At 45.1% G+C, this 22,913-nt stretch overlaps 1 protein-coding gene across 8 annotated transcripts in view; it reads left to right on the top strand.

Moving 5' to 3' along the window:
- PRG4 (proteoglycan 4) overlaps positions 1 to 22,913 on the top strand; it is a 189,614-nt gene that overhangs the window by 104,458 nt on the left and 62,243 nt on the right. For 5 of the 8 annotated variants that reach the window (XM_068240143.1, XM_068240151.1, XM_068240145.1 and 2 more), the window contains one exon: positions 2,798 to 2,911. The exons of the other annotated variants lie outside the window; for them this stretch is intronic. In XM_068240143.1, the coding sequence (XP_068096244.1) occupies positions 2,798 to 2,911 (114 nt within the window). The remainder of the gene's footprint in view (positions 1 to 2,797; positions 2,912 to 22,913) is intronic. 8 annotated transcript variants of the gene reach the window in all.

Consider the following 22,913-nt stretch of genomic DNA (forward strand, 5'->3'; position numbering starts at 1 on the left):
GACCCTCGGTATAGGCACAAAGTGGCGGACATGTTACCAACTCACCAGAAGGCAGAAAGGATGCAGCACATGCAGAACAAGCTGGCAACTATGCTTTACAATGCGTTTAAGGGTGAGGTCACAGCACAACGCAATAAAGGTACCACTGCCAGTAATCCTTCTCCCATGTCCACGCAGGCAAGGACAGGACGCTCCAGTGATCGCATGGTGATGTCGGACATGCGGACATTCTTTAGTCAAACACCTCGCCTTAGCCCTTCCGGATCCACCCTCCACCAACGCCTGGATCGGCAGGTAGCCGACTACCTGGCCTTAAGTGTGGATGTAGACACTGTGAGCAGCGATGAACCCTTGGACTACTGGGTGTGCAGGCTTGACCTGTGGCCAGAGCTGTCCCAATTTGCCATCCAACTTCTGTCTTGCCCTGCCTCAAGCGTCCTGTCAGAAAGGACCTTCAGCACAGCTGGAGGCATTGTCACTGAGAAGAGAAGTCGCCTAAGTCACAAAAATGTTCAGTACATCACCTTCAGAATCAGAATCACTTTATTCGCCAAGTACGACAGTTGTCGTGCCTGGAATTGGTTGTGGTACACATGGCATAGGCATTCTTACATGACAGACAAAACAAGAACAGACAGGAATATACAACAAGACAGGTATAGCAGCATAGATTGTAGAAACTGGGGAACAGTTCATTTGAGAGCACTGGCAGCTAGAGTGAAGGGCAGTCAAAGGGCATCAAAATGAATGAGGCATGGATCTCTGAGGGCTACTGCCCGCCCAAAAGACTAAGTCAGTCCCAACACACAACATCTCTGCCTGCACGCCGTGTGACTGGCTGCCTGCCCCAAGAACTAAGTCGCTCCCCACACAGCACCTCTGACCACAGGCCGCTTGACTGCCACCCCCAACAGGGTCCAGGACTCCAGGCAGATTCCTGATTTTTTTTCCTGAAAGTTGCTAGCAGCGGCCGCTATAATAATTTTTCTGGTGCGTGTACATGCCTGCCTAATTTTTCTGGCTGCAATGCAGCTGCAACAACAAAACAAAAGGCATGTACATGTGCCCATTCGGGGGCACGTGTCTCGGGGGGTGGCACACCAAAGATAATAAGGTCGTTGCTTCATTGTGGACAGACCAAATTTGATCAGCTGGACAGTCACTGTTCTGTCATTCAGCTACCTCAGCCCAGCGACCATATAGGCTGGAAAGCTGCCAACACCTGCACTCTAGTCATGGTGCGCACCAGTCCAGCACGGCCGTCACAACACAAACAGCTGTTTGCAGTCACTGCATACCTTTCACTGCATTTTTGACTGCACATTGTATTATACCTGCCAGTCAGTGCATACCTTTCACTTGAATGGATGGCAGACTTGCCCTCCATAACAGATTCTCATTCTTCTGCTGCCTTCCTTGGATGTGTGGTGGTAGCCGTTTCTCAGGCTCCAACTCCGGACCGGAATCGAACCCTGTTCCCCGGCCATTACCCGTGGTCACAATGGCAGACTTGCCTTCCATAACAGATTCTCATTAAAGGATTTAAAGTTGATTCATCTCATATACAACAGGGCCTCGAAAGTCCTCCTGTATTGTTATTTTTGGTCACTACCTCAGGACGTGAATGCCATGCCTGCTGCTTTCCTTGGACGTGTGGTGGTGGTAGCCGTTTCTTAGGCTCCCACTCCGGACCGGAATGGAACCAGGATTCCCCGGCCATTACCTGTGGTCACTCGCAATGGCAGACTTGCCCTCCATAAAAGATTCTCGATGCAGGTACTGAACAGCAAGCAGAACAAGTATTTAAAAAAATAGAAGTAAGCTTTAACAATGGTAGAGAAAGAACCATCGAAAGTTGATAAGGCAGTCAGACATTACCTGACATCACTGAGTGAGGAAGAGCAATCTCGCCATGGTACGCACCAGTCCAGCACGGCCGTCACAACGCAAACAGCTGTTTGCGGTGCGTTACACAGTGAGTTTCGTGTGTCAGTGTGAAGCAGTACTCTAATTACACTACCTGATTGATGTATACACATGCAAGATGTTTTAAAGCACTTTAGGCCTGCCATTTAGCATTCAATGTGATTTCGGCCCTTAAAACGCTGCTTTGCGTCCAATCCAGATTTTTCCCCGGGACTTTTGGCGTGTATCCCACTCCGCCCTGCCCCCCTCCAGGTGTTAGATCCCTTGAAACATCTTTTCCATCACTTTTGTGGCCAGCATACATTTTTCTAGTTTTCAAAGTTTGCCTCCCCATTGAAGTCTATTGCAGTTCGCGAAAGTTATCGCGAACCGAACTTTCGCGGGAGGTTTGCGAACCTAAAATCAGAGTTTCGGGCCATCTCTACCTGTGGTGTGCTGATAATATCTGCGAACTATCAATTAGTGTGGTACTGTCTATACCACTTTATCAAGCACACAAAAGTGATTGACGGTGTGCCGACTTCATTCTGGAACATTACCTTCTTTTACTACTCCCACAATTCTTCTTAATACCTGTAATTCAAATATTCTTAGAGCTTGCTCATCACTGTTTGTAAGGAGTCCATGCCTCTGCTCCATTTGACACTGCTAGTTGTACCAGATTTTAATATTTCTGGTTAGCAGTTTGTTTTAAAAATAGTTTCATGCTATTCTCTATCTAATGGGCTGATTCATTTTATCTTCTATGTCCAGTAGTGTTCCTAACTATGTAAGTTTGGTGACTACTTAAATTATTTCACCTACTACCAGTACTACCTATATTTGATTTTACTGGCTTATCTATTACCACTATGTATAATTGAATTGACAGAGCCAAATCAAAAAAGTCCTGATGATGATGATGATGGCAATCCAAGAAAACCTAAAGACCCAAGGTCAAGAGATGATGACAGTGGCCCAGAAGATCCAGGGAAGACACCTAGAAGTTAGTTGACTGTTCTGAATATATATATATATATATATATATATATATATATATATATATATATATATATATATATATATAATATTACTTTGGAATTACTCATTTAGGAGATTCCTTTCCTGCTTTATCAACATGTACCTTAGAAAAGATTAGGGCAATCTGAGCAATGCAGTGCTAGACAGAAATGAAACCCTCCTAATCCTAATTATAAAATGGAAATTTGTGGAAAGATGGCTATTTTAACCTTCTGGGCGGTAGCTAAAAGTGGTATGCCTGACACAGTTACAGACATGCCACTCAGGAGGTTTTTAGAGGGCTAGGCATCCCACAGTATAGTTTAGCCAGGTTTAGGTGCCTTAGTATAAGTTAGCCAGCAAAAAATGACCTAGCATAGGTGCGCCCCACCCCAGGATCTGCACCCGGCGCAGTTACTTACCATGCCTCTGTCTTGCGATTGCAGCATCCCCACCGCACAACTTCGCTATTCTCTAGGATCGGGACAGGACGTCATGACATCATCAACATCATGATACTGAGTCCAGATCCTCCGCACAGAGAATAGCGGAGCTGTGCGGCGGGGATGCTGCTATTGCAGGACAGAGGCATGGTAAGTAACAGCGCCGGGGATCCCGAGGTGGGGCGCACCTATGCTAGGTCATTTTTTGCTGGCTAACGGATGCAGTGATTGCTGGAGAAAGGCACGGTAAGTAATAGCGCTGGGGATGGGGGGCACCTATGCTAAGTCACCTATTGCTGGCTAACTTATACTGAGGCACCTAAACCTGGCTAACCTATACTGGGGACACACCTGTACCTGGCTAACAGGCATGGGCTTAAATTCGGATTCGAGTGATCCGGATAGTTACTATCCAGATTTCACCCAGTAATGCTGTGCGGGCTGGGCGGGGGGGGGGGGGTCAAGCTTACCCGTCTGACGTCTTCTTTGCACATCCCTTGGCGCCTCCCATGATGCGTTCCAATGCGCCGTCACGTGATTACAAACACTTCCTCCTTCTGGGTTGAAGGAGGAAGTGTTTGTAATCACGTGATGGCGCATTGAAACGCATCGTGGGAGGCGCCGAGGGACGAGTGAAGAAGACGTCAGACGGGTAAGCTTGACACCCCCCCCCCCCCGCCCAGCCCGCACGGCATTACTGGGTGAAATCCAGATAGTCACTATCCAGATCACCCGAATCCGAATTTAAGCCCATGCCTGCTGACTAACCTATACTGGGGGCCACCTGTAACTGGCTAACCTATACTGTGAGACACCTGTAACTGGCTAACCTATGCTGGGGGGACACCTGTACCTGCTAACCTTTACTGGGGGACACCTGTACCTGGCTTACCTATACCAGGGGACACCTGTACCTGGCTAACCTATACTGGGGGACACCTGTACCTGGCTACCTATACTGAGGGACTAAATACTGGATTAGAAATAGCATTATTGAGCTCACGGGGATTTAGGGGGTGCAATTTTTACACCCTCACCCTGGGAGCACTTTAGTCTAGAAACTGCCCTGACTGAAGCTTAGCTTTTAATGCGCACTTTGCATCGACATAGGGAAGACATGGGGGGGGGGGGGGTTTATGCTCGAGTCTGCTTATACTCACTATTGCATGCTGATCCCTCGTTGAGTACCTCCGATACACATGTTCACCGGGGATCGGTGTTGATGATGCTAGGGTCACACAGCGTCATCAACATCAATTCATACAATAACCTGCAGAGGATTCCAAAGACAGATGAGCACAGCGCGGTGGGCTACACAGGACAAGTAATGTATAAATGCACACACGGAGGGGGGGATGGAACATTTATACAGCGGCAAGGCGCCAGACGCGGCCAACTCCCACAGGCTTGGAAACGGCCTGATCTTCTATGTCTAGTGGTTCTCCTAATTCTGTAAGTTTGGTAACTCCCTCAAAGGATCTTTCACCTACTAGCAGTAAAACCTGTATATGATTTTACTGGCTTAGCTATTCCCACTATGTATCAGTGAATTGACAGAGCTAAATCAGAAAAGCTCAGATGATAATGTTGATGGCAATACAAGAAAACCTAAAGACCCAAAGTCAAAAGATGATGATGGTGGCCCGGAAGATCCATGAAAACCACCTAGAAGTTAGTTAACATTGATTATATATATATATATATATATATATATATATATATATATATATATATACTTTGCATGTCCCCATTTAGGAGATTCCTTACCCATCCTATCAACCACTGTCCCTCAGAAAAGGTGAGGGGAATCTGAGAAATGCTTTGCTACTCAGTAATAAAAACTCAATAGTAGCTCTAACCCACTTACCCCTTTGTCATAAAAATGACAAAGTTGTGGAGGGATAGATACTTTAATCACTTTACCTCCAAAGGTTTTTCCTTTTTTTTTAAAAAAAAGAGCTAAACTTACCTGGGGCTTCTACCGCCACCCTGCAGACATCCTGTGCCCACGCCGGGACACAAAGCTCCTCCGGTCCCCCGCCGGCTGCCGCGGATCACTTCTGTTTTTTGCTACTTTAATGTCACAGGCCACTGCGTTTGAGCATACATACATATTAAAAAAGTTCAGTCCATGAGGTAACTATGTATTTTTTTTTGTCTTTTTTGTTTTGTTAATGCAGTAGTTTTATTTGGGTATTTATGGGAGAGTGTGGGAGGTAAGGAATTAATTTTAAATTATGCATAGGTCATTTTATTGAAATAAATGTATGTAGTTGTAATTTTACTATTTGGCCACAAGATTTCCTCACACATTTTCTTCCTGCCGCGTACTAATAGTAGGCATACAGGAAGTAATGAGTGGACATGTTACTTCGGTAGTTACAATGACCGCAGGTATCTCATTGATGCCGGCAATCATTGACACAGGGACTTAGATTAAGTCTCTGTAAGGATTGATCATGCAGATCGTGGTCGTGACTAGAACCAGACTGGCAGATCCACGATCTCTGCATGGCAATCCTTTGGGTTAAACAAAACCAGAAGATCACAATTGAAATACTGACGTCTGAACAACAGAGTAGAATAATAAATGTGTTTATTTACAAATATGCAGTATGATAACGACACAAACCTCCATACAGATACCATCGTACAATCAAACAATGCGTGATGCACCACAAATACCAGAAATCCTAACTATCTATCTATCTATACAGAATTTATACAGCAACACACAGTGCATAATCCGAATCAGCATACATAAAGGGAAGTCATACAAGCAGGAGTCAAACCAGGTAATCAGCATCAGGCAATAACATCAGACAGAGAGTGGTCAGGCTAGCAAGGATCGATACCGGGAATACAGAGTATAATGCAAGTCAAGGCAGGAAACACAGGTTCAATGGCCAGAGTCACAACTGCAGCGAGCACACAAACGAAATGACCTAGCAATGTGCTGCTAGCAAGTCCATCCTTCTTCTGTTGTTCTTCCCGGTGTTCTCATCTTAGGGTCTTTCTATTATAGGTGGTATGTAAGTACTCGATCTTTCTGGTCCCATCCGCACCCTGGCGTATGTAATTTTCCTTAGTCTATTGCTTCTGTATCTTGGTATTAGTGCTTTGATGTTGCATAAAAACTGTAAGGGGATTTAATGCCAATTTTTCATGTTTTATTGTTCCTGTATCTTGATACTAGTGTTAAGAATGCTGCGTAAAAACTGTAGGGGGGATATACCATCATGGATGTTGAGGTTAGTTAATACGTCACTCAGACATATATATATTTCTCAGCATTAGAGATTTAGTAGCATTAACATCATGTTGACCCCACAGTCCTTTTGGTTAACTTTGGCAATTTCCTGCTTTTTTACCTAGTTGTACCGTGGTATGCAATAAGTGCACAAGGCGCATATGTTGTACTGGGTTGCTATGCGACCCGGGGACCTATGCACATTTACATGCGGACCAGCACACTTCCATGCGTAGGAGTGGCTGGTTGTGACGGCCGAGGGGAGGTACTTCCTCCCAGCGTGCGGGGATGGCGGCAGGCCGGTTGGCAGGCAACGGTCATGTGATCATGGTGGGTGTGACGGGGATTCCGCCTAGTCTACCAGATTTGACCTCACGTGCGAGGATGCGCCAATCCGAGCGTAGCAGTAGCTGTCGAGTGCGGAGAGGGGTGACGTAGCGTCTGGTGAGTGAATCTCACGGACGCTTATCACACTCTCCCGCACATTGCACCACGGGAGAGGCGGGACATCCGCCCTGAGCATATCATGGTGACAATTAGGATTATCAGCAGCTTGGGGACAATGATCGTCTTCATGCATTACAGGTAGTGTTGGGCGAACAGTGTTCGCCACTGTTCGGGTTCTGCAGAACATCACCCTGTTCGGGTAATGTTCGAGTTCGGCCGAACACCTGATGGTGTTCGGCCAAACCGTTCGGCCACATGGCCGAACTAAGAGCGCATGGCCGAACGTTCCCCGAACGTTCGGCTAGCGCTGTGATTGGCCGAACGGGTCACGTGGTTCGGACCCGAACGCGCTCTGATTGGCCGAACTGTCACGTGGTTCGGGTAAATAAATATCCGAACCACGTCATATCTCCGTCATTTGTCTGTGGGTTTAGCTTTGGGTAGGCAGGCAGGGTAGTTCGCGCTCCAGCCACGCTAGCCAGGGTCCCCCCAGTCATTGTGTCGCTACTGGGAATAGTAGTACACCGCTCGCTCAGCCACACTATATAGCATTGTGTTTACTGCCACTCTGTGTACCTCGCTCAGCCACACTATATAGCATTCTGTTTACTGCCACTCTGTGTCTGCTGGGAATAGTAGTACACCGCTCGCTCAGCCACACTATATAGCATTGTGTTTACTGCCACTCTGTGTACCTCGCTCAGCCACACTATATAGCATTCTGTTTACTGCCACTCTGTGTCTGCTGGGAATAGTAGTACACCGCTCGCTCAGCCACACTATATAGCATTCTGTTTACTGCCACTCTGTGTCTGCTGGGAATAGTAGTACACCGCTCGCTCAGCCACACTATATAGCATTGTGTTTACTGCCACTCTGTGTACCTCGCTCAGCCACACTATATAGCATTCTGTTTACTGCCACTCTGTGTCTGCTGGGAATAGTAGTACACCGCTCGCTCAGCCACACTATATAGCATTGTGTTTACTGCCACTCTGTGTACCTCGCTCAGCCACACTATATAGCATTCTGTTTACTGCCACTCTGTGTCTGCTGGGAATAGTAGTACACCGCTCGCTCAGCCACACTATATAGCATTCTGTTTACTGCCACTCTGTGTCTGCTGGGAATAGTAGTACACCGCTCGCTCAGCCACACTATATAGCATTGTGTTTACTGCCACTCTGTGTACCTCGCTCAGCCACACTATATAGCATTGTGTTTACTGCCACTCTGTGTACCTCGCTCAGCCACACTATATAGCATTGTGTTTACTGCCACTCTGTGTCTGCTGGGAACAGTAGTACACTGCTCGCTCAGCCACACTATATAGCATTGTGTTTACTGCCACTCTGTGTACCTCGCTCAGCCACACTATATAGCATTGTGTTTACTGCCACTCTGTGTCTGCTGGGAACAGTAGTACACCGCTCGCTCAGCCACACTATATAGCATTGTGTTTACTGACACTCTGTGTACCTCGCTCAGCCACACTATATAGCATTGTGTTTACTGCCACTCTGTGTCTGCTGGGAACAGTAGTACACTGCTCGCTCAGCCACACTATATAGCATTGTGTTTACTGCCACTCTGTGTACCTCGCTCAGCCACACTATATAGCATTGTGTTTACTGCCACTCTGTGTCTGCTGGGAATAGTAGTACACCGCTCGCTCAGCCACACTATATAGCATTGTGTTTACTGCCACTCTGTGTACCTCGCTCAGCCACACTATATAGCATTGTGTTTACTGCCACTCTGTGTCTGCTGGGAACAGTAGTACACTGCTCGCTCAGCCACACTATATAGCATTGTGTTTACTGCCACTCTGTGTACCTCGCTCAGCCACACTATATAACATTGTGTTTACTGCCACTCTGTGTCTGCTGGGAACAGTAGTACACCGCTCACCCGCCACTGTATAGCATTGTGCTCTGTGTCGCTGCTGGGAATAGTGGTACACCGCTCACCCACCACTGTATAGCATTTCTGTACTGCCACTGTACTGCTGCCAGTCAGCGTGTACTTTAAGGATACGTGAAATGAGGAAGAAATCCGGTGAAAGAGGGAGGGGCAAGGGAAGAGGTGTTTCCCCTGACGGTTCACGTACAGGCCACAGGGGAGCACCCAAGAAAACCCACTCAATACCGCCCATGTTGTACAGGACAACAACCCTCACAAATCCAAAAGAACAGGACCAGATAATTACTTGGATGACCTCTCAAGCATCCAGCAGTGGGTTAAGCAGCACCAGCACATCACGCACGAGGTCCGAGTCCTCAGCCAGTTACAAGGAGCCAGTGGGCACAAAGCTGACACAACCGGCAGCGACACCACGCACACAACTGCCAGATAACCAGTCCGATGAATTACCTCAGGACACAATGGGGTATTCGCAGGAGCTATTCCCAGCCCAACAAACTTCCACCTTTCAAAGGTCAATGGAGGAACAGCCAGAAATGTTATGCCCGGATTCACAACCATTAACTGTGGGAAATGCACCGCGCACTGAAATACAAGGCGAGTCCGAGGAGGACTCGGAAACCCAAATCCCAGAGCAAGTTGGGCAGGAGGGGTTGCAATTGCAGGAGGTCGGCCGACAAGATCTGGAAGACGACGTTGGAGTGAGCTGCGCAGAGGTTGTTCTGGGGAGCTCTACTCCACGGCGGCGGCCCCCCACAATGACATATGACGAGTTTCAGGAGATGGAAGAGGAGGGTATGGACAATGTGGACATAGACCCAGATTTTGTTTGTGAACGAGAACATCACCATCGTAGCAGCAGCACAGATGAGTCTGTTGAAGAACCCACTGCTGCACGAGTTCGCCTTGTGCCACAAGGTAGGCGGCGCGCAATTTCAGGCACCACAAGCGTGGAAGTTCAAGTGAGAGGCAAAAGAGGCGCAAACAGAAATCGCCAGCAAGGCAGGTGCTCCAAAGTCTGGGCTTTCTTTGAAGACTGCACTGAGGATGGTACTATGGCGATTTGCAAGGTGTGCAAGACCCGCCTGAGCAGGAGGAAAAGTATTAACAACCTCTCCACCACCAGCATGAGCCACCACATGCTATCCAAACATCCCACTCTGTGGGCAAACGCGGCAGGACAGGGTACCAGCACCACTGCCTCCCTTGGGGTCACCAGACTCACCACCAGACCCGCCTCAGCAGCAGCAGTAGCCCAGCCATTGCGTGGTTCACAACATTCACAAACATCAGACGACGCTGACACTGTCACTTTCCGGAGTAGTGCATTTGAGGTCTCCCAGTGTTCATCAAACACAACAACCAACAGCCCTTCAGTGTGCAGCCCTACTGTTCAGTTGTCTGTCTCGGAGATGTTTGAGCGCAAGAGGAAATTGCCAGCAAATGACCCCCGGGCCGTGGCAGTAACAGCCAGCATAGCCAAGCTTCTGGCCTGCGAAATGCTGCAATATCGAGTGGTGGAGACAAACAGCTTCAAGGGCATGATGTCAGTGGCCATCCCACGTTACGTGGTTCCCAGCCGCTACCACTTTGCGCGCTCTGCAGTGCCTGAGTTGCATGAGCACGTGGTCAGCAAAATAACCCGAAGCTTGAAGAATGCCGTTGCCTGCAAGGTTCACCTCACCACTGACACCTGGACGAGTGCGTTCGGCCAGGGTCGATACATCTCCCTTACCGCGCACTGGGTGAACCTTGTGGAGCCTGGCAGCGATTCCTCACCTGCTACGGCGCGGGTGTTGCCCACGCCGCAAACAGCTGCACCGCCGTCCCTCCCACTGGATAACAACAGCAGCACCTACCTCTCTGACTCCTTCTCCTCCAACGCATCTCAAAGCTGTACCTCATCCGGAAACGCTAACCCAGCAGCAGTAGGATCATGGAAGCAGTGCAGCACAGCTGTTGGCATGCATCAGCAAGCGTTGCTGAAGCTGATCTGCCTTGGGGATAAGCAGCACACAGGGGAGGAAATTTGGAGGGGAATAAAAGAACAGACGGATTTGTTGCTGGCACCGCTGGACCTGAAACCGGGCATGGTTGTGTGTGATAATGGGAGTAATCTAATTCGCGCTTTAAGGTTGGCTAAGCTGACACACATCCCTTGCCTGGCGCACGTGATGAACCTAGAAGTTCAGCGTTTTTTGAGGACATACCCAGGCGTGGCCGATCTTCTGTTGAAGGTGCGACGAGTGGCCAAACATTGTAGAAATTCCAGTACTGCTTCGGGGGCACTCGCCAAGATGCAGGAGCGCTTCAATCTCCCCCACCATCGCTTGCTGTGTGATGTCCCTACGCGCTGGAATTCTACGCTGCACATGCTAGCCCGCTTTTGCGAGCAGAAGAGTGCAGTGGTCCAGTACATGACGGCGCAGTACCGAGGCGCATCCGGACAGCTGCCAAGCTTCTGTGGATCCGATTGGGCCAACATGTTGGACCTCTGCCAAGTCCTCCAAAATTTTGAGCAATCCATGTTGCTTGTGAGCAGTGACAACTCTTCAGTCAGCATTACCATACCACTGCTGTGTTTACTGAAAGGTCAATGTTGAAAATCAAGGAAACAGCTGTCATGATGCAACTGGGGGAATCTGAAGGAGAAAACGATCAGCGTGATGGTACCAACATCAGGCCATCCGCCTCAGGAAACGCTGGCCCCAGCAGCTATGACGAAGAAGAGGAGGAGGAACAGCTGGAGTTGGAGCAGGAATTTCCTGCCACCACTGACGAGGGCCAGAGCGGTGCACGTTGGATTTCCACAATTCAGCAGCGAATGGTCAGCAGAAGCAGACCAGGAAGAAGGTGACGACTATGATGCATCACAACAACTATCACAATGCTCACAAGAGGATGATGAGGATTCTGGCAGGACTCTGGCACACATGGCTCAATTCATGCTAGACTGCATTGAACGCGACCCACGCATTGTGCGCATTCTGGACAACACCAATTACTGGGTTTATACCCTTCTGGATAAACGGTACAAACACAATGTTCCAAAACTGCTTGAAGAAAGAGTCAAACAGGTCAAAATGGAAGAATACCAGCAGGCCCTTGTGGAGACTTTAGAGAGGAGATTGACATCCTCCCCCTCCTCTAGCCAGTTGTACGCCGACAGACTGACTTCCGCAAACCCAGGACGACCAGGAGGGCAGCAAACAACACAAGCCGCAGCCGCTAGTGCCCAAAAGGGAATGGTATCGGCAGTGTCCTTGGAGTGGGAACATTTTCTGACACCCATGCAGCAGCAGCCCACAGAACAGCAAGCGTGCAGATCCACCTCCAACACCGATCGCCTGGAGAAGATGGTCAAGGACTACATGTCAGATGGCGTAGCTGTGTTGAACAATCCATCTGCACTCTTCAACTATTGGGTATCGAAGCTAGACACCTGGCACGAACTGGCAATGTACGCAATAGAGGTGCTGGCTTGCGTGGCAGCCAGCGTTATGTCGGAACGCTGTTCCAGTGCTGCCGGAGGCATCGTCACAGATCGGCGTATCCGCCTCTCTACAGAAAATGCAGACCGTCTGACTCAAATTAAAATGAATCAATCCTGGATTGGAAACGACTATGCAACACTCCTGGACCCCAACCAAGTAACATGAACAATGACCATCTGTGATGGGTTAGCGTTGCCGGTCCCTGTTTATGGAACCTCTTATCTTTATTACATTTATGACTGCATGGCGGCAAAAAGCATTGCTATATCCGCACGCTTTTTGTCCTCATGCAAGGCCTGGGATGTTGTGTCTCAAAAAGCGTGGCCTTCTCCTCCTGCGCCTCCTCCTGTTCCATCACGTGTGCTGCTGCTGGGTTAGCGTTTCCAGTCCCTGTTTATTGAACCTCTCATCTTTATTACATTTATGACTGCATGGCGGCAAAAAGCATTGCTATATCCGCACGCTTTTTGTCCTCATGAAAGGCCTGGGATGTTGCGTCTCAAAAAGCGTGGCCTTCTCCTCCTGAACCTCCTCCTGTTCCATCACGTGTGCTGCTGCTGCTGCTGCTGCTGGCCTGGGTTAGCGTTTCCGGTCCCTGTTTATTGAACCTCTCATCTTTATTACATTTATGACTGCATGGCGGCAAAAAGCATTGCTATATCCGCACGCTTTTTGTCCTCATGCAAGGCCTGGGATGTTGTGTCTCAAAAAGCGTGGCCTTCTCCTCCTGCGCCTCCTCCTGTTCCATCACGTGTGCTGCTGCTGGGTTAGCGTTTCCAGTCCCTGTTTATTGAACCTCTCATCTTTATTACATTTATGACTGCATGGCGGCAAAAAGCATTGCTATATCCGCACGCTTTTTGTCCTCATGCAAGGCCTGGGATGTTGTGTCTCAAAAAGCGTGGCCTTCTCCTCCTGCGCCTCCTCCTGTTCCATCACGTGTGCTGCTGCTGGGTTAGCGTTTCCGGTCCCTGTTTATTGAACCTCTCATCTTTATTACATTTATGACTGCATGGCGGCAAAAAGCATTGCTATATCCGCACGCTTTTTGTCCTCATGCAAGGCCTGGGATGTTGTGTCTCAAAAAGCGTGGCCTTCTCCTCCTGCGCCTCCTCCTGTTCCATCACGTGTGCTGCTGCTGGGTTAGCATTTCCGGTCCCTGTTTATTGAACCTCTCATCTTTATTACATTTATGACTGCATGGCGGCAAAAAGCATTGCTATATCCGCACGCTTTTTGTCCTCATGCAAGGCCTGGGTTGCGTCTCAAAAAGCGTGGCCTTCTCCTCCTGCGCCTCCTCCTGTTCCATCACGTGTGCTGCTGCTGCTGCTGGGTTAGCGTTGCCGGTCCCTGTTTATTGAACCTCTCATCTTTATTACATTTATGACTGCATGGCGGCAAAAAGCATTGCTATATCCGCACGCTATTTGTCCTCATGCAAGGCCTGGGATGTTGTGTCTCAAAAAGCGTGGCCTTCTCCTCCTGTGCCTCCTCCTGTTCCATCACGTGTTCTGCTGCTTGTGCTGGGTTAGCGTTACCGGTCCCTTTTCCTGGAACCTCTTCTCTGTATTACATTTATGACTGCATGGTGACAAAAAGCATGTTACCTGTGCAAAGAAACATGACATTTTCCACATTTAAAAGACAGTTTTTCCTTTGAAACTTTACAATCAATTTTCTCAAAAACTATAAGCTCTTTTTCAAATATTTTTTTCCTCTTGTACCCACTCCCAAGGTGCACATACCCTGCACATTTGGGGTATGTAGCATGTAAGGAAGCTTTACAAAGCATGAAAGTTCGGGTCCCCATTGACTTCCATTATGTTCGGAGTTCGGCGCGAACACCCGAACATCGCGGCGATGTTCGGCGAACGTTCGCGAACCCGAACATCTAGGTGTTCGCCCAACACTAATTACAGGTATTAGGCACTGAACAAACAGCTTGACAATGATGGGTAGCGTACACCACTGGTTGCAGTGAGATGTTTGTTTTTTATCAAGATGCAATGTGTTTACATATGCTAATTATGACATGTTTGAATCCAGGGGGTGGTGCCATGTACTGATCTGTTTGCTTATTAGGTTGCACTGTCAGTTTACACATTGTTACCATTCTGTGTTGTTTTACCTTGACAAAGGGGACCCCACGGGGCCCCGAAACGAGTCATTGGTTTATGGAGTGGACTTGTGTCACATTGGTTGAATAAACCTGGATCTTGGATCAATTGAGTGTGCGGACCTATTTGATTCTTCTGCTTATACTATTATGGTCCAGCACCTCTACGGTGGTGTGCGATTTTCCCTCCGATTTTATCATCCTTATATATGTAGCACATTGCTCAGGTGACTGGCCAGAATCTTCCACAGTTCCATCTGCTGGTGAGCCGGGGAGTTGCACAGCTCCCAGCAATATGAGAGCCATCTGCTGGTAGACAGCGGAAGTCCACTTCAAGTTCCTCAGTGCTGCCACCAGCAGGATGACACAGGCACAGATCATTACAGTCTCATTCATTCATCTCCCCTCTAACAATTGGCGGCGAGATCACGCTTGGGAACGAGCGCGGGAGTGCATGGCGGCAAGAGATGAGTATCTACGTCCCTGTGAGGTATAGAGGGATTTTGCAGGGACGTAGATACTCATCCTGGGGAAGGGGAAGTGGTTAAAAATGCAATTTAATGTAAGAAAAGGACAAGGAGTTGTCAGTTTATGTATGAATTGTGTCAATCAAAAGTCCTTTCATCTACCACCATTTCTAGTTGTATATGATTTTATTGGTTTAGCTATTCCCACTATGTATCATTGAATTGACAGAGCCAAATAAAAAAAGTCCTGACGATGATGATGATGATGGCAATTCAAGAAAACGTACAGACTCAAAGTCAAAAAATGATGATGGTGGTCAGGAAGATCCAAGAAAAGTACCTAGAAGTTAGTTAACTCATATATATATATATATATATATATATATATATATATATATATATATATATATATATATATATATATATATAAATATATAAATATATATATATATATATATATATATATATATAAATATATATATATATATATATATATATAACTTTGCGTGTCCCCATTTAGGAGACACCTTTCCTATTCCATGACTCACTGTCCCTCAAAAAAGATAATGGGCCATATGCAATTTACGTTTTCACCTGAGTTATCTCCTAGAAGATAATTTTTATCTTCTCTTTAAAATACATTTTCAGCATGTTACAATTGAAAAACTACCCAAAAGTTGATGAAAAGGTACTACCAAATTTATTTTGAGTATTTTCTTGCTTGCTGGTGGCTTAAAAGGCATTTTATGACAAGGTGTGAAAATATCACCTAGGAGAACAAGTTAATTGCATATGGGCCAATGAGGTAAATCTAAGCAATGCATTGCTAGACGGCAATGAAAACTCAACCCGAGCTCCATCCCTCCCACCCCTTATCATAAAATAAAAAGTTTGGGAGGGGTGACTATGTTAACAATGAAATGTAATTAATGTACAGCACAGGGAGTTTTCAGTTTATGTCTGAGTTGTGTAAAGGTGACCACCATACATCAGGAGATTATGGGAAGATCTGACAAAGAGACAAATTTATCTCTAGTCGAATCTGATTAGAGATAAATGTGTCTGTTCGTCGAAACTGCCCATATACTGCAGGCTAATTCCCACTGATTTAAGCATGAAATCTTAAGGGAATCTGCTGTGCCCACTGTGTCCGTCCCACCGCTGCCCCCAATGTATAAATGTGCCCTCCGTGCGTGCATTTATACATTACCTGTCCTGTATCAGCCTTCAATGCGGTGTTAGTAAGCCCCCTAGAGGTTACTGACACTGCGCGGAGGCTGACACGGGACAAATAATGTATAATGCACACACGGGGGGGGGGGGCACATTTATACATTATGGCGGCAGCAGCGGAGGGTTTTTTGTTTTGTCACTCATTCCAAAATCAGTCACTGCACCATCGCACACCCGAGTAACCAACTTTGGCCTGACATCTTGTAGCAGGCACGATAGACTAACAAGGCCAATTTCCGCTCGAAACCGATTTTCAACCAATTTGATAATAATAATTAAATTGGTTGGTCGATCCGCCCCCAAAGTCGCCTGATGTATGGGCACCTTAAGTCAAACTTTGCGTAAATTAACCACTTCACCCCAAAGGCGTTTTTACCCTAACGGACAAGAGCTATTTTCACCTTTCAGTGCTCATCCCTTTCATTTGCCAATAGCTTAATCACTACTAATCACAATTAAATGATCTATATCTTGTTTTTTTTCAACACCAATTGGGCTTTTTGCGGTTGATATTTGTTTTCAGTAATTACTTTATTTCCTATGCATTTTGAAGGGAAAAACAAGGAAAAAATGAAAAAATACACTATTTCTCCAATTTCATCCCCTATAGTTTTAATATAAACACTGCTACTGTGCATAAAATCCACACACAGGACGTTTTTATAAGTCAGCTTGTCATTAAGTGGTTAAGCAATCTTCTATCATTCAAAATCATGGTTTTTGCTTTAGTAGTGCTATATATGCATACCGTATATACTCGCATGTAAGCCGAATTTTTGAGCTGGCGGCTCCGTGCCCACAGGAATGTCACCGGCCACTTGTACGGGATCGCAGTGGTGACGTCAACGGGGTTTCCTATTCAGCCTGTGACGCTCAAGTTGGCTCATCTTTATGATGCCCTCTAGTGGCGTCTTGGTACACAGTGCGCGTGTCTCACAAGCGGAATAGGATACCCCAGCGCTGACGTTACTGTTGTGATCCCATACAAGTGGCCAGGGGCACGAAGCCACCGGCTGGGACACAGACAGCTACTTTCACAAAGCGGTATATCTCCTGGCAGCATTCTTAAAGCAGACAGCCCCAGCACTGATAGGTATGTTAAGCCACTACTTCACACTCTGCAAGCATGGGGGAGGGGAGGAGAGCATCTACTGCACCTAATATAGGGAGATACAGGGGGCCTAATATAGAGACATACAGGGGGCACATCTGGCTAAGTAGGCGGGATGCCTAATATAGTGGGCACGTATGGCTATGGGGGGGGGGGGGATTTCTAATATGGGGGCACATTTGGCTATGGGGGGAAGCCTAATAGGTGGTACATCTGGCAATAGGGGACTGCTTAATACAGGGGCACATCTGGCTACTTATAACTATGTGGGGGGATTCTTCATACTTAAGACACACCTGTCTATTTATCCTACGGTGGGGGCTATAGTGGGGAGGGGGCTTACATGCGAGTCAATGAACGGTTTCCTGATTTTTGAGGTAAAAGTTGGGGGGAAGGGGGGTGGCATATATGCAGGTCGGCTTATATGCGAGTATATACAGTATTTTCATACTTAAATATGTTTAATGTTTAAAGAGGAACTCTAGTGAAAATATTGTTATTAAAAAAGTGCTTAATTCTTACAATAATTATGTATAAATAATTTAGTCAGTGTTTGCTCATTGTAGAATCTTTCATCTTCCTGATTTACATTCTGACATTTAGCACATGGTGACATTTTTACTGCCTCAGTGCTGTGAGGAATAGATTTCTCATGGTAAATGGGGTATCACCTACTGATTGGGATGAAGTTCAATTGGTTTCTCTTTAAATGCAAAAATAAACCATTCTATTCAGTTATCAGTACAAGGATTTTTCAATTTAGAATAGGTTGTATTCTAGAAACAACTAGCTCATGGTTATAGCATATTCTCTAGAGATGCTCTTCTCTTACTACTCCCACAATTAATCTAAATAGCTCTCTTTCAAATATTCTTAGAAATTGCTCATCACTTTTTGAGTCCATGGCCCATATGCATTTCACTTTTCTCTTGAGTTTTCTCCTAGATGATAATTTGAAACTTGTCAATAAAATGCCTTTACGCCTACATGCTAAATGCTCAAAATAATTTTGATAGTAATTACACCTATTATTCTGTACTTTTTCAGTTGAAAACTGCTAGAAAGTTATTTCAAATAGAAGATGAAAAATTATATCTTAGGGGAAAAGTTGGGAGAAAAAGTTAATTGCATATGGATCATGTCTTTGCTATTTGACACCATATTTTAATAAGTCTGGTTAGCAGTTTATTTAAAAAAAATATGTTCATTTTAGTTTTTCTTTAATGGGCTGGTTCATTTTATCTTCTATGTCTAGTAGTGCTTCTACCAATATAAGTTTGTTGACCCCCTCAAAAGTTATTTCACCTACTACCAGTACTACCTGTGTATGATTTTACTGGCTTAGCTATTCCCACTATGTACCATTGACTTGACAGAGCCAAATCAAAAAAGTCCCGATGATGATGATGGCAAGCCAAGAAAACCTAAAGACCCAAAGTCAAAAGATGATGGTGGTGGGCCAGAAGATACAGGAAAAACACCTAGAAGTTAGTATGCATACATATATATATATATATATATATATATATATATACCATATATATATATATATATATATATATATATATATATATATATATACCATATATATACCATATATATATATATATATATATATATATATATATATATATATATATATATATATATATATGATCTTCTCAAAAAATTAGCATATTGTGATAAAGTTCATTATTTTCTGTAATGTACTGATAAACATTAGACTTTCATTTATTTTAGATTCAAATACACACAACTGAAGTAGTTCAAGCCTTTTATTGTTTTAATATTGATGATTTTGGCATACAGCTCATGAAAACCCAAATTTCCTATTTTAAAAAATTAGCATATTTCATCCGACCAATAAAAGAAAAGTGTTTTTAAAACAAAAAAAGTCAACCTTTAAATAATTAAGTTCAGTTATGCACTCAATACTTGGTCGGGAATCCTTTTGCAGAAATGACTGCTTCAATGCGGCATGGCATGGAGGCAATCAGCCTGTGGCACTGCTCAGGTGTTATGGAGACCCAGGATGCTTCGATAGCGGCCTTAAGCTCATCCAGAGTGTTGGGTCTTGCGTCTCTCAACTTTCTCTTTACAATATCCCACAGATTCTCTATGGGGTTCAGGTCAGGAGAGTTGGCAGGCCAATTGAGCACAGTAATACCATGGTTAGTAAACCATTTACCAGTGGTTTTGGCACTGTGAGCAGGTGCCAGGTCATGCTGAAAAATGAAATCTTCATCTCCATAAAGCTTTTCAGCAGATGGAAGCATGAACCCACTTTTGAACCAGTGGCAGAAGCGCCTGACCTGGGCTACAGAAAAGCAGCACTGGACTGTTGCTCAGTGGTCCAAAGTACTTTTTTCGGATGAAAGCAACTTTTACATGTCATTCGGAAATCAAGGTGCCAGAGTCTGGAAGAAGACTGGGGAGAGGGAAATGCCAAAATGCCTAAAGTCCAGTGTTATCCATAGTCAGTGATGGTCTGGGGTGCCATGTCAGCTGCTGGTGTTGGTCCACTGTGTTCTATCAAGGGCAGGGTCAATGCAGCTAGCTAGCAGGAGATTTTGGAGCACTTCATGCCTCCATCTGCTGAAAAGCTTTATGGAGATGAAGATTTCATTCTTCAGCATGACCTGGCACCTGCTCACAGTGCCAAAACCACTGGTAAATGGTTTACTGACCATGGTATTACTGTGCTCAATTGGCCTGCCAACTCTCCTGACCTGAACCCTATAGAGAATCTGTGGGATATTGTGAAGAGAAAGTTGAGAGACGCAGGACCCAACACTCTGGATGAGCTTAAGGCCGCTATCGAAGCATCCTGGGCCTCCATAACACCTGAGCAGTGCCACAGGCTGATTGCCTCCATGCCATGCCGCATTGAAGCAGTCCTTTCTGCAAAAGGATTCCCGACCAAGTATTGAGTGCATAACTGAACATAATTATTTGAAGGTTGACTTTTTTTGTTTTAAAAACACTTTTCTTTTATTGGTCGGATGAAATATGCTAATTTTTTGAGATAGGAAATTTGGGTTTTCATAAGCTGTATGCCAAAATCATCAATATTAAAACAATAAATGGCTTGAACTACTTCAGTTGTGTGTATTTGAATCTAAAATATATGAAAGTCTAATGTTTATCAGTACATTACAGAAAATAATGAACTTTATCACAATATGCTAATTTTTTGAGAAGATCCTGTATATACACACACATACACACACACACACACAGAGTATGTATATCTTTACATGTCCATATAAAGGAGAATCCTTCCTTTACTCTCCTATCGACCAACCATTGTCCCTCAGAAAAGATAATGGAGGAAGTCTGAGCAATGCAGTGCTAGACTGCAATTTAATGTGTGTACAGCACAGGAAGTTGTCAGTTTATGTCTAGGTTGTGTAAAGTAATATATTAACTTCCTTAGTGGTAACCACAAGCTACACTTGGGGTGGAAAACCGCAGCTCAGAGCGGCAACCTCGAGCTACACTTGTGGTAGCCACCGGGAGATCCATGCAGAGCGAGAGAGTGCAGTGGGCGTTCTCACTCACCTCCCGGGGTGATCCAGACGCTGGCGGCCATTCCTCTTCCTGTCCTCCGAGGCTCTGCATACCCCTGGTGAGATCGCCAACTGTCGTCATAACCACAACCGCCAATCTCACTATTGGGTTACAGCACCACCCGGAGGACGGAGGAAGAACTGCAGCAATGGATACCAGGGAGGTGAGTGAGAGCAGGGGCTGCTCCAGGCTTTCTTGTGGTATTAATTTTTTCTTGCTTTTAGGGTGTAAAAGGCCATGAAAAAAATTGTACCGCTTTTAGATCCTAAAATCAGGAAGGAATCATACCGCCAGGGAGGTTAAGTAATGTTCAACCGCAGAAAATCATGGTTTTTGCTTTAGTAGTGTTACAAATGAATATTTTACATACTGTTAAAACGTGCTCATCACTTTTTATATATTATATATAGAGTCCATTTCTGTGCTTCATTTGACACCACCAGTTGTACCAGATTTTAATAAATCTGGTTAGCAGTTTGTTTTTAAAATAGGTCGATGTTATTCTCTCTCTAATAGGCTGGTTCATTTTATTTTCTATGTCTAGTAGTGCTTCTAATAATGTATGTTTGGTGACTCCCTCAAAATTCTTTCACCTACTACCAGTACTACCTGTGTATGATTTTACCGGTTTAGCTAGTCCCACTATGTATCATTGACTTGACAGAGCCAAATCAAAAAAGTCCCGACGATGAGGATGATGGCAATCCAAGTAAACCTAAAGACCCAAAGTCAAAAGATGATGATGGAGGCCCGGAAGATACAGGAAAAAAAACTAGAAGTTAGTTGATATATATATATATATATATGTGTGTGTGTACATACATTTCAAGCTCATAGTTACAGTATCCTTTACTACTCCTGCAATTCTTCGTAATACCGGTCTTTCAAATATTCTTAAAGCTTGTTCATTAATTTTGTAAAGAGTCCATGTCTCTGCTCCATTTGACACCACTAGTTGTTTTATATATGTCTGGTTAGTAGTTTGTTTTAAAAATAGGTTTATTCTCTCTCTAATGGGCCGGTTAATTTAATCTTCTATATCTAGTAGTGTTCCTAACTATGTAAGTTTGGTGACTCTTTCAAAAGTTCTTTCACCTATTACCGATCCTTCCCCCTCCCCCCTCGCTCCAAAACCATACACAAATCCTGCCCAACCTACATCTCTGACATGGTCAGCAGAAACACACCACTTTTTTTAATGACCTCCTCCTAACCACCCCATGCATCTCTATACTCCCATGTGCAACTACAAGACTTCACTAGAGCTGCTCCCATCCTGTGAAACACCCTCCCACTGCCCATCAGGCTTGCCCCCTCCTTCAACACCTTCAAATAAGCACTCAAAATTCACTTTTTCAAGAAAGCCTACCCGACCTCACCGCTGCCCTAATTCTCTCTGATGCGAACCTCTCAATAAAGCCCCCCCTCCTATAGTGTCATCACCCCCTCCCTTTACATTGCAAGCCTTTGACAGAGCTCTCCATCCTTCTGTATCATACTTGATTGTGCTCTATACTCACAGCAGAGTGTGAAGTAGTATCATTGTGACTACTACTCCAACGAATGATCTGACATTGTGTGTATTACTGCTTATTACCTGTATTTTGTTGTTTGTCCTCCCTTTTATCATTATCTGTAACCTTATTTATTGTTCAGCACTGCGTAATATGTTGGTGCTATAAAACTCAAATTAGTTATAACACTGGCTTAGCTATTCCCACTTTGTATCATTGAATTGACAGAGCCAAATCAAAAAAGTCCTGATGATGATAATAGTAATCCAAAAAAACCTAAAGACCCAAAGTCAAAAGATGACGATGGTGGCCCAGAAGAACCAGGAAAAACACCTAGAAGTTAGTTAATATATATATATATATATATATATATATATATATATATATATATATATATATATATATATATATATATATATA

This window comes from Hyperolius riggenbachi, chromosome 6, assembly GCF_040937935.1.
Source record: "Hyperolius riggenbachi isolate aHypRig1 chromosome 6, aHypRig1.pri, whole genome shotgun sequence".
NCBI classification, from domain to species: domain Eukaryota; kingdom Metazoa; phylum Chordata; class Amphibia; order Anura; family Hyperoliidae; genus Hyperolius; species Hyperolius riggenbachi.